Consider the following 13129-nt stretch of genomic DNA (forward strand, 5'->3'; position numbering starts at 1 on the left):
TTCTTTGACCTTTCACATGCATATTTCTGCTCGTAGCCTGGTGTTACTTTCTGACCACATTCTGCTCCACACTTCCCCTTCCCTTTGGAAATGTCCTGTATGTTGGTTTTAAGATCACATGAACAGACCAAACAGATAGTGTGAGTCCCACTACTGAATGTAACATTACAGTCATCAAATGTCTCACTGTAGTTTTAATCAAACACACAGCAGAAAGTAGTGCATTTGTTGGGGACTATTTTCAGCGGCGGATGAATACACAGTTAGTCCTCTAGTGAGTTTTTGGAGCTCTATGTCAAACAGGAAGTTGATATAACTGCTGTGACACAATGCTTATGATTTGATGCATTTGTTTATGTGAGATTTGTTGACAATTAAAGGTTCATTGCACAATAAGGAATCCTAATGGCAGATATTACGAGGGCCGAGACTTCCTGTCTGATGGTGTTGAAACTTCCTGTCCTTCCTTTGTTTATCTTCCTTCACTTTCTCTGCCTCCTTCTCCCCTTCCTGACACTTTTATTATGGTTTCTCACTTTCTTCCCTCACCCTCTACAACCTTGTTTACATCCTTCTCCCATCCTACCCTTCCTTCCTTCCCTCCTTCTTTTTCCATTCTCCTCCTCTAATGCCGATGCTTCGTTGGTTTGTTCGTTTGTTTGTTCGTTTGTTTGTTCGTTCCTTCCTTCCTTCCTTCCTTCTTCTTCCAATCTTCGAGAGGAAGAGAAAGAAAGAAGAGGAAGGAGGGGGGGAAGGCTTCGGGGGGAAGAAGGGGGTAGGAGAGAAGAGGAAGAGAAGCTAGACTCTCTCCTAAGGAAGAGGCGAGAAACATCGGAAGCCCCCTCAAAAGATAGTCAGCCGCCCCTGCCTCTCGCCGTCTCTCGTCTCAGCTCTCCTTCTCATCCCTACTCTCTCGCATCTCCTCTCACGTCCTCTCCTCTCCTCCTCTCCTCTCCTCTCCTCCTCTCCTCTCCTCTCCTCTCCTCTCCTCTCCTCTCCTCTCCTCTCCTTCCTGTCCTCCCTCCAGATGACATAGCGGGGCCTCAGCCTGGTCCCTTCCTAGTGAGTGTAATGGGCGCCTCCCTGCAGTCCCTCCCTCTTCCTCTCCCTCCTCCTCCTCTTCCCTCACACGCCACCATCCAGCACAGTCTCAGCCTCAATGGTAAGGCCAGTCCGAAAAAAACGTCATCACTTCCTGTCGCTGGGCAGGAAGGAGAAAAAACATCCAATCACATTTATCTAACACACGTTTCAAAACATTGTATGTGTCTTCTTGTTGTCAGTTTCCTTACACACAAATGAATATAAAATTCCACTTAACTTTAAAAATGGTCGACGTAGCACTCTTTTAAATGTCTGATATGTTTCCCCTGATACAGACGCCTTCCTCCGGGCCCTCCCCCACGCAGCCCCCTCCCCGATGGACGCCCCCCCCTCCAGACAGGCTCCGCCCCCCATGCTGTGTGCCCTGAGGCGATCTGAGGCCAGCAACTTCACCGCCAGCCTGCGAGAGCTGGAGAAGGTGAGAGGACATTATTATTGACTTATTATGACTTTTAAGAATGTTCTATAATAACATGCAATTACGTATCTGCCACTACGTTTTTTTGCACTACTAAATACTGTTAATATTGACTTAATTATGTGACCGTCTTTGTTTCCTGTAGATATTTAATTGCTCTTTTTACTGCACTGTTAGTTTTATTATTGTGCTGCTGTGTTTATTGTATTTTTGTAACTCTGGCACAACAATTTCCTTCGGGATAAATATAGTCCTATCTTATCTTATCTCCTACATTCACTCATTTTCATTAATGTCTATTATTCAGTTGATAGCATGTTTTGTGCAAAGTGTGGTGCAAATAATGATTATTTTCATTATAGGTGAATATGCTTCAAGGTTCAAGGTTCTTTATTGTCAATCTGACATAGCTACAGAGTAATTATGTAGTTGAAAATCTTATGTCACAGGCTTCTCCAACAATGCAACATAATAACATATTAACAATAAGAGCAAGAGCAATACAAAAAGAATAATAGTTATAAAATAAAATAAAGTGATGATGTGGAATAGTGCAGTACGAGTCTATATACAAGTTATTGGAATGATATATGCTGATTACATTCTCAGTTAACCGATACATTTCTGGTCGTAAAACATCAGAAAATAGTTGTTTTTTACATTCAAACTTAGTTTCTGCTTCAAAAGGTTTTTTTTGGTCCGACCAACAGTCCATAAATCAAAGGTATTCAGTGTCCTGTCAAAGTGAGCTGGAACCAGATTTCTATTTGTATTTGTGTGCGTTAAAATAGACAATGATTTGATTATCCACAACTGTGAGATTTGTTTGGGCTAGCTTCAATTTTAATTAACATGAGATCGAAGGGAAAGGAACGCTTCAGATGCATTTTGAATGGTATTAAAACTCTCTGTATCTCACTGTGGAGATATCAATGTCTGAAGAAGAGAACACTGACTTTCCTGCACATTGGAAGGTGTAGATTCCATGGAGTATAACAAGTAGGCTTTATTCAAGATTCAAGATTCAAGGCTTTTATTGTCATGTGTACGAAGCTGCAGTGTAGATATGAAACTCTGGGGTCACAGGCTCCTCCCACAGTGCAACACACTACAACTGATACAATAGTGCAAGTAAAATATAATAGAAATTGTGCAAGAATAGTCTCTTTTTTTAATTATCATTGGAGAGAAAGGAAAATAGCAGTTGTGCTTTTGTTAGTTGTAGTTGTTTTTATTGTCTTCATAAAGGTTTTGTTGTTGTTTAACCTCAGTGCGGCTGGTACTGGGGTCCGATGAACTGGGAGGACGCGGAGATGAAGCTGAAGGGGAAACCTGACGGATCCTTCCTGGTGAGGGACAGCTCGGACCCTCGATACATCCTGAGCCTCAGCTTCAGGTCGCAGGGCGTCACACACCACACACGCATGGAGCACTACAGAGGTGAGACACACACACACACACACACACACACACACACACACACACACACACACACACACACACACACACACACACACACACACACACACACACACACACACACACACACACACATACACACACACACACACACACACACATGGAGCACTACAGAGGTGAGACACACACACACACACACACACACACACACACACAAACACATATACATACACACACACACACACACACACATATACATACACACACACACACACACACACACACACACACACACACACACACAGACAGACACACAGACAGACAGGCAGACAGACAGACACACACACACACATGCATGGAGCACTACAGAGTTGAGACACACACACACACACACACACACACACACACACACACACAGACAGACAGACAGACAGACAGACAGACAGACAGACAGACAGACAGACAGACAGACAGACAGACAGACAGACACACACACATGCATGGAGCACTACAGAGTTGAGACACACACACACACACACACACACACACACACACACACACACACACACACACACACACACACACACACACACACACACACACACACACACACACACCACACACCACAGACGCATGGAGCACTACAGAGAGAACTTCACTTCCGTTTTTACTTTCTTAAAACTTTTAGGAACTTCAGTTTCCACTCTGTTGTTATTGTCCACATTACACATATAGCCCTGAATGACACACACATGCTGAAACAGGACATGTTCATTCACATGGATGGAGTCCCAGTCTAGAGTTCAAATGGGTCCTCACGGATAGAAGTGAAAGAGCAAAATATTGATCCAACTACCATGATAGAAGACATTTTTGCCCACATCAGAACACACTTATACTGTATCAGCAAAAAACATATTTACACAATTTCTTCTGCTGATTGTCGTTGTTTAATATTGTTGTAGCCTTTAAAACGCTGACGTTGACACAAACTAAAGGAGCGAAAGGAACAACAGAGCACAAATAAATCATAATAAACTCAAACACGATAATCCAATAAGGTCACACTACGACGCTGAAGCATTAATAACACCACATGCATATCTGCACACACGCCACATGTGTGACAAACTAACAAGGTGACTCATGAAAAATACCTTTGTAACCACACACACACACACACACACACACACACACACACACACACACACACACACACACACAAACACACACACACACACACACACACACACACACACACACACACACACACACACACACACACACACACACACACACACACACACACACACACACACACACACACACACACACACACACACACACACAGCCTTGCATACATAAACGAGGCTCTGCATTGTGAGTGAGTCATTATGAAGCTATAGAGTCATGCCCAGAAACACATTCATTATGCAGACGTGCAGCCGCGACTGACACAACACATTCACATCAACGTGGCCGAGTGTGCATGAACGCATCGCGGCATGACACACACACACACACACACACACACGTTATGTGTTTACTGTAATTATACACATGTTTCATAATGAATGCAGCTATGATTTATGCATGATCATAACATGCTACACGTGGAACATCAAGAACATACGTGGAACATAAAGAATAAACACATGTTCTCTCCCCCTCTCCAGGGACGTTCAGCCTGTGGTGTCACCCGAAGTTTGAGGACCGCTGCCACTCGGTGGTGGAGTTTATCGAGCGAGCCATCATGCACTCCAAGAACGGAAAATTCCTCTACTTCCTGCGCTCCAGAGTCCCAGGTAAAATATAGGTCAGAGATCTGCACGCAGCCCAAACGATCAAAAATGGATGTGAGCTGCCACTTAGTGAGAAGTGCCTGAGACCGTCTGTGCGTCTGAGAATGCATCAAATGTTTGTTTTTGTGTTCATATCAGAACTGGAAAAGTACTTTCTGCATGTGTGGAAGCACAGATCAGCTGATTGTAGATAGGGAGCTTTTATTTTTAAAACGTACAACACTTTTAGATGTTTTTTTGCCACATTAGCGTTGTGGCTAGTCAAATCATTTACAATAATTACATGGATTTCCAATGATCGTATAAAACACATTTTCTTAAGCTCTGTATTTAAAGGTGGGGTAGGTAAGTTTGAGAAACCGGCTCGAGATCGCTAGAATTTGAAAATACACAACCGGAGAAAATCTGCCACTTCCTTACAGAGCCCCTCCTCCAACACACACGAACGCACACATGACCAATGAGGGCACGAGATAAGTTTGTGCACAGATGGAAGGCTGACAGGCAGGTAGGCCATCCAGTTATTTTAGCCGGGCCGGCTCAGATGATTGGTCGTGCTTTTTACAGTACTACGGCTTCCACAGATGACATCTTTTTATGGATTTTTTGTCAAAGCACTTCAGATATTCATTGCTATCGGGATGTTAAGAGCATTCCATGAAATATAACAAAAAGTGTATCTCGAGCCGGTTTCTCAAACTTACCTACCCTACCTTTAAGTGCACATTTGCGGTACTTGTACTTGACCTTTTTACCCTTTTTACCCTTTTTACATCCCATAGGGAATAATAATAGGGGAAAAATAGTTATTATTACCCAGCATTTTATTTAATTCAATGCATTTATTCATTTATAGGTTTAAAAAATACAATGAATACAGAATATAAAATGGACTAGCCTTTAAAATTATTTTACTTTAATAAAATATTGCAAAACGTCTTCAACCCCTGATTCCCATGTCAGTTTGTGACCAGATATTCTCCTAAAAAAACACCTTTTATTTTGTCTTATTGCTTTGGTTTTGGGTTCAGATTTGAATGGCAGTTAAATTGAATAATATTAGATTAAGGATTACATTAAGGATGAATATAACAGTAGATCAAATCTTTTTATCCTCATTTGTATCCTTGTTGAGTCAAAAATAAGCTCCCTGGTTTTATTGTAATACCTGCTGCATCAAAAATCAATGAGTGAGCAGAGAGTCAAGTTTGGAGGCGTTTTATTGAGCAACAAATCCTCATTTCTCCTCCCACTCACTGATTTATGTTTTAAAATTCAGCTCACGGTTTGGTTTTTAAACATCAGCACTGAGGGAGGATTTGGAGATTTTGATAACTAGTATGCCAACGACAGGAAGAGGAATTAATCTGCTCATTCTCAGGTTCATATCTGTATTTAGTACCTCTACTTTAAAGAGTCCTCTCCTGCTGATGTTCAGGTGTATATCAGTATGTAGTGTCTCTACTTTAAAGAGTCCTCTCCTGCTGATGTTCAGGTGTATATCAGTATGTAGTGTCTCTACTTTAAAGAGTCCTCTCCTGCTGATGTTCAGGTGTATATCAGTATGTAGTGTCTCTACTTTAAAGAGTCCTCTCCTGCTGATGTTCAGGTGTATATCAGTATGTAGTGTCTCTACTTTAAAGAGTCCTCTCCTGCTGATGTTCAGGTGTATATCAGTATGTAGTGTCTCTACTTTAAAGAGTTCTCTCCTGCTGATGTTCAGGTTCATATCAGTATGTAGTGTCTCTACTTTAAAGAGTCCTCTCCTGCTGATGTTCAGGTGTATATCAGTATGTAGTGTCTCTACTTTAAAGAGTCCTCTCCTGCTGATGTTCAGGTGTATATCAGTGTGTAGTGTCTCTACTTTAAAGAGTCCTCTCCTGCTGATGTTCAGGTGTATATCAGTGTGTAGTGTCTCTACTTTAAAGAGTTCTCTCCTGCTGATGTTCAGGTTCATATCAGTATGTAGTGTCTCTACTTTAAAGAGTCCTCTCCTGCTGATGTTCAGGTGTATATCAGTATGTAGTGTCTCTACTTTAGAGAGTCCTCTCCTGCTGATGTTCAGGTGTATATCAGTATGTAGTGTCTCTACTTTAAAGAGTCCTCTCCTGCTGATGTTCAGGTGTATATCAGTATGTAGTGTCTCTACTTTAAAGAGTCCTCTCCTGCTGATGTTCAGGTGTATATCAGTATGTAGTGTCTCTACTTTAAAGAGTCCTCTCCTGCTGATATCAGGTGTATATCAGTATGTAGTGTCTCTACTTTAAAGAGTCCTCTCCTGCTGATGTTCAGGTTAATTTCTGTATTTAGTACCTCTACTTTAAAGAGTCCTCTCCTGCTCATGTTCAGGTTAATTTCTGTATTTAGTACCTCTACTTTAAAGAGTCCTCTCCTGCTGATGTTCAGGTGTATATCAGTATGTAGTGTCTCTACTTTAAAGAGTCCTCTCCTGCTGATGTTCAGGTGTATATCAGTATGTAGTGTCTCTACTTTAAAGAGTCCTCTCCTGCTGATGTTCAGGTGTATATCAGTATGTAGTGTCTCTACTTTAAAGAGTCTCTCTCCTGCTGATGTTCAGGTTCATATCAGTATGTAGTGTCTCTACTTTAAAGAGTCCTCTCCTGCTGATGTTCAGGTGTATATCAGTAGTGTAGTGTTCTCTACTTTAAGAGTCCTCTCCTGCTGATGTTCAGGTGTATATCAGTGTGTAGTGTCTCTACTTTAAAGAGTCCTCTCCTGCTGATGTTCAGGTGTATATCAGTGTGTAGTGTCTCTACTTTAAAGAGTTCTCTCCTGCTGATGTTCAGGTTCATATCAGTATGTAGTGTCTCTACTTTAAAGAGTCCTCTCCTGCTGATGTTCAGGTGTATATCAGTATGTAGTGTCTCTACTTTAAAGAGTCCTCTCCTGCTGATGTTCAGGTGTATATCAGTATGTAGTGTCTCTACTTTAAAGAGTCCTCTCCTGCTGATGTTCAGGTGTATATCAGTGTGTAGTGTCTCTACTTTAAAGAGTCCTCTCCTGCTGATGTTCAGGTGTATATCAGTATGTAGTGTCTCTACTTTAAAGAGTCCTCTCCTGCTGATGTTCAGGTGTATATCAGTATGTAGTGTCTCTACTTTAAAGAGTCCTCTCCTGCTGATATTCAGGTGTATATCAGTATGTAGTGTCTCTACTTTAAAGAGTCCTCTCCTGCTGATGTTCAGGTGTATATCAGTATGTAGTGTCTCTACTTTAAAGAGTCCTCTCCTGCTGATGTTCAGGTGTATATCAGTATGTAGTGTCTCTACTTTAAAGAGTCCTCTCCTGCTGATGTTCAGGTGTATATCAGTATGTAGTGTCTCTACTTTAAAGAGTCCTCTCCTGCTGATGTTCAGGTGTATATCAGTATGTAGTGTCTCTACTTTAAAGAGTCCTCTCCTGCTGATGTTCAGGTTGCATATCAGTGTGTAGTGTCTCTACTTTAAAGAGTCCTCTCCTGCTGATGTTCAGGTGTATATCAGTGTGTAGTGTCTCTACTTTTAAAGAGTCCTCTCCTGCTGATGTTCAGGTGTATATCAGTATGTAGTGTCTCTACTTTAAAGAGTCCTCTCCTGCTGATGTTCAGGTGTATATCAGTATGTAGTGTCTCTACTTTAAAGAGTCCTCTCCTGCTGATGTTCAGGTGTATATCAGTGTGTAGTGTCTCTACTTTAAAGAGTCCTCTCCTGCTGATGTTCAGGTGTATATCAGTATGTAGTGTCTCTACTTTAAAGAGTCCTCTCCTGCTGATGTTCAGGTGTATATCAGTATGTAGTGTCTCTACTTTAAAAAGTCCTCTCTCTGCTGATGTTCAGGTGTATATCAGTATGTAGTGTCTCTACTTTAAAGAGTCCTCTCCTGCTGATGTTCAGGTGTATATCAGTATGTAGTGTCTCTACTTTAAAGAGTCCTCTCCTGCTATGTTCAGGTGTATATCAGTATGTAGTGTCTCTACTTTAAAAGTCCTCTCCTGCTGATGTTCAGGTGTTATATCAGTATGAAGTTGCCTCTACTTAAAGAGGTCCTCTCCTGCTGATGTTCAGGTGTATATCAGTATGTAGTGTCTCTACTTTAAAGAGTCCTCTCTGCTGATGTTCAGGTGTATATCAGTATGTAGTGTCTCTACTTTAAGAGTCCTCTTCTGCTGATGTTCAGGTGTATATCAGTATGTAGTGTCTCTACTTTAAAAAGTCCTCTCCTGCTGATGTTCAGGTGTATATCAGTATGTAGTGCCTCTACTTTAAAGAGTTCTCTCCTGTTGATGTTCAGGTGTATATCAGTATGTACAGTAGTGTCTCTACTTTAAAGAGTCCTCTCCTGCTGATGTTCAGGTGTATATCATTATGTAGTGTCTCTACTTTAAAGAGTCCTCTCCTGCTGATGCTCAGGTGTATATCAGTATGTAGTGTCTCTACTTTAAAGAGTCCTCTCCTGCTGATGTTCAGGTGTATATCAGTATGTAGTGTCTCTACTTTAAAGAGTCCTCTCCTGCTGATGTTCAGGTGTATATCAGTATGTAGTGTCTCTACTTTAAAGAGTCCTCTCCTGCTGATGTTCAGGTGTATATCAGTGTGTAGTGTCTCTACTTTAAAGAGTCCTCTCCTGCTGATGTTCAGGTGTATATCAGTATGTAGCGTCTCTACTTTAAAGAGTCCTCTCCTGCTGATGTTCAGGTGTATATCAGTATGTAGTGTCTCTACTTTAAAGAGTCCTCTCCTGCTGATGTTCAGGTGTATATCAGTATGTAGTGTCTCTACTTTAAAGAGTCCTCTCCTGCTGATGTTCAGGTGTATATCAGTATGTAGTGTCTCTACTTTAAAGAGTCCTCTCCTGCTGATGTTCAGGTGAATATCAGTATGTAGTGTCTCTACTTTAAAGAGTCCTCTCCTGCTGATGTTCAGGTGTATATCAGTATGTACAGTAGTGTCTCTACTTTAAAGAGTCCTCTCCTGCTGATGTTCAGGTGTATATCAGTATATAGTGTCTCTACTTTAAAGAGTCCTCTCCTGCTGATGTTCAGGTGTATATCAGTGTGTAGTGTCTCTACTTTAAAGAGTCCTCTCCTGCTGATGTTCAGGTGTATATCAGTGTGTAGTGTCTCTACTTTAAAGAGTTCTCTCATGCTGATGTTCAGGTGTATATCAGTGTGTAGTGTCTCTACTTTAAAGAGTTCTCTCCTCCTGATGTTCAGGTGTATATCAGTATGTAGTGTCTCTACTTTAAAGAGTCCTCTCCTGCTGATGATCAGGTGTATATCAGTATGTAGTGTCTCTACTTTAAAGAGTCCTCTCCTGCTGATGTTTAGGTGTATATCAGTGTGTAGTGTCTCTACTTTAAAGAGTTCTCTCCTGCTGATGTTCAGGTGTATATCAGTGTGTAGTGTCTCTACTTTAAAGAGTTCTCTCCTGCTGATGTTCAGGTGTATATCAGTATGTAGTGTCTCTACTTTAAAGAGTCCTCTCCTGCTGATGTTCAGGTGTATATCAGTATGTAGTGTCTCTACTTTAAAGAGTCCTCTCCTGCTGATGTTCAGGTGTATATCAGTATGTAGTGTCTCTACTTTAAAGAGTCCTCTCCTGCTGATGTTCAGGTGTATATCAGTGTGTAGTGTCTCTACTTTAAAGAGTCCTCTCCTGCTGATGTTCAGGTGTATATCAGTATGTAGTGTCTCTACTTTAAAGAGTCCTCTCCTGCTGATGTTCAGGTGTATATCAGTATGTAGTGTCTCTACTTTAAAGAGTCCTCTCCTGCTGATGTTCAGGTGTATATCAGTATGTAGTGTCTCTACTGGGACATGTCTCCATGCTTTAATGTTCAAAAAGCTCTTTATTTTTCTCATACTGCCTGTGCTGCAGCACCTCTTTTCACCCTCTGTCTGAAACCAGAGCCCAGTCTGCTCTGATTGGTTAGCTGGCCAGCTCTGTTGTGATTGGTCAACCGCTTAAAGATGTTCCTACATCACGTACAATGTGTTGGAGCACTAGCCTTACATAGCGATGTCATTATGCCCCGAAAGTAAACAAAAGAGTACAATGGTGGCGTTTTAGGAACAGTTTTCACCCTGTTGTTTTTTTACACATTACAAGCGAGCGCAAGTGTTACATACTGTAGTGACGTCATTATGTTCGCAAAGTAAACAAAGGAGTCCAATGGAGGTGTATAAATGAATAATGAATATGTGTGTGTGTTGCAGGGCTTCCTCCCACCCCGGTCCAGCTTCTGTATCCTGTTTCCCGCTTCAGCAACGTGAAGTCTCTTCAACATCTCTGTCGCTTCTGCATTCGACAAATGGTCCGCATCGACCACATCCAGGAGCTTCCACTGCCCAGGTACTGCTTGAAAACTACAGAAAAACAGTTAAATATTCACCTGATGTTGACCATTTTAAAACCCAGAGGGGATGCTGGATATCTGCTTGTATCCCTCCATACATCAGAAGATGCAGTGAATGAGAATAGAAAACAAAACCAATTTTCGCCATGTTTTGAGGGATAAAATGTGCCAGAAATCGGTCTCTTAATGATGTGTGACAAGCCTTTAAAGAAATTCCACACATTTTGATATAAAATACATTTGAATAAGGTACGAAATGTAAGAAATATACGTAGGAGAATTTTCTTTTGTATTAAAAGTTATTTTTAGACGGTTTGTTTACTTATGGAAGTTAGGCTTTATGGTTATGTTATCCTAACTTTTGCTGAATTTAGAGTTTCAGACATCGTTCATTTAGAACAATTAAACAATTCTTTACATGCAGAAATATCTGATTGTTGTTTTTCCCCTTCTTTCCTCAGACCGCTAATATCGTACCTGAGTAAGTTTTATTACTACGACCCTGAGGAGGAGACGTACCTGTCCATCAAGAGCGTCCGGAGAGGGGGGGGGCGGGCAGGAGGCCGAGTCGCAGACGTAGCAGCAGAGATCCTCGCAGCTCAAGTGAGGAAATATAAAGTATAATTATATATTTAACTGACATGACACATCAGATTGACACACAACTAACTCATTAGAAATGTCTATTAGAGATAGGAACATGTGAACGCAGCTTTAAACTAACTTGAAACTCTCACAGATTCAAATATTCAGAGGCTTTTTTGTCATATGCACAATTTTTGGCAAGGAAAATATTAGGTGTCAGGCTCCTTCAACAGAAATAATGTAAGAATAGTGCAAGAGAATGGTGCAATGACACATCAGATTGACACACAATTAACTCATTAGAAATGTTTAGTATAGATAGGAACATGTGAACGCAGCTTCGTTTAAAGGGGACCTATCATGCAAAATGCACTTTTTGATGTCTTTTATACATAAAGATGTGTCCCCGGTGTGTCGTGGAACTCACGCAGCGTCAGAAAATAAAACCCTCTCTCTTTTCCTCCGTACCCAAATCTCTAAAAACGGGCTACAACGGAGCTGATCCAGATTTGCGTCCGATATGACGTAATATCTGAAATGTGGACCCACGGCCCTATCAGAAACGTTGCTATCAGAAACAATGCCGACTGTTTTGAACGTAATATGGTCGGTGTTTACATTAGCATCGCTAACACTCAGAGCTAACCTGTACTGGAGAGCATGTGTGTGAAGAAGCAGGAAATAAAAAGGAACTCACCTTGTGGTATAATTGGCAAGAGAGAAAGCCTTTGAGCTCCATACTGTTTCAGAAATAATCCTTGATAATCCATGATATGGCGTTTCATCACGGCAGTATTTGGTTTAGACAGTAGCTGCCGGGTCCCGCATGAGCTCAGACCCCTCCTTTTTATTTGTATCAATATTTTTTTTATTTTAAAGCTTTATACCCAGAATCAGCACTTTTGAAACAGGAAGTGAAATAGAGGGATATGAGGCATGGCTAGAATGGGTGATCTGTTTGGTATTCTGAGCAAAACACTTCGTAGACTTCATATTTTTTTATATATCTGAGACCTATGCTATTGCCTAAAAATAGCATGATAGGTGACCTTTAATTTACCTTAAATCTCAAGGTTTCAAATATTCAGAGGCTTTGTTGTCATATGCACATTTGTTGGCAACGAAAATATTAGGTGTCAGGCTCTTTCAACAATGCTAACATGCTATCCTTGAGACATAAATAGAAATAGTATAAGAATAGTGCAAGAGACACAATTATGCTAGTAAAATGCAAAAATAATTGAACTGTATGCATGTAAAATGAAAGAAAACATACAGTTATATACTATGCAGTGGAATCAAATGTGTATTGTAATAATATAAACATGAATTTGTAGACTCCAAACAGATGTATGTTTTATATGCAGGGGACACAAGTAAAATGCAAAGTAGGTAAACGATGTAAAGTGAAAAACAGAGCAAGATTATTTTGTAATTATGAATAAAT

The 13129-nt window shown here is 40.8% G+C and overlaps 1 protein-coding gene across 1 annotated transcript in view; it reads left to right on the forward strand.

Moving 5' to 3' along the window:
* socs7 (suppressor of cytokine signaling 7) overlaps positions 1-11677 on the forward strand; it is a 26860-nt gene extending 15183 nt beyond the window's left edge. Inside the window, 7 exon segments of the mRNA XM_034129751.1 lie at positions 1028-1162; positions 1380-1522; positions 2794-2962; positions 4618-4746; positions 10958-11093; positions 11559-11648; positions 11650-11677. Of these exon segments, the coding sequence (XP_033985642.1) occupies positions 1028-1162; positions 1380-1522; positions 2794-2962; positions 4618-4746; positions 10958-11093; positions 11559-11648; positions 11650-11677 (830 nt within the window).
* The last annotated feature ends 1452 nt before the right edge of the window (positions 11678-13129 follow it).

Source organism: Trematomus bernacchii, unplaced genomic scaffold (assembly GCF_902827165.1).
Source record: "Trematomus bernacchii unplaced genomic scaffold, fTreBer1.1, whole genome shotgun sequence".
Classification (NCBI taxonomy): domain Eukaryota; kingdom Metazoa; phylum Chordata; class Actinopteri; order Perciformes; family Nototheniidae; genus Trematomus; species Trematomus bernacchii.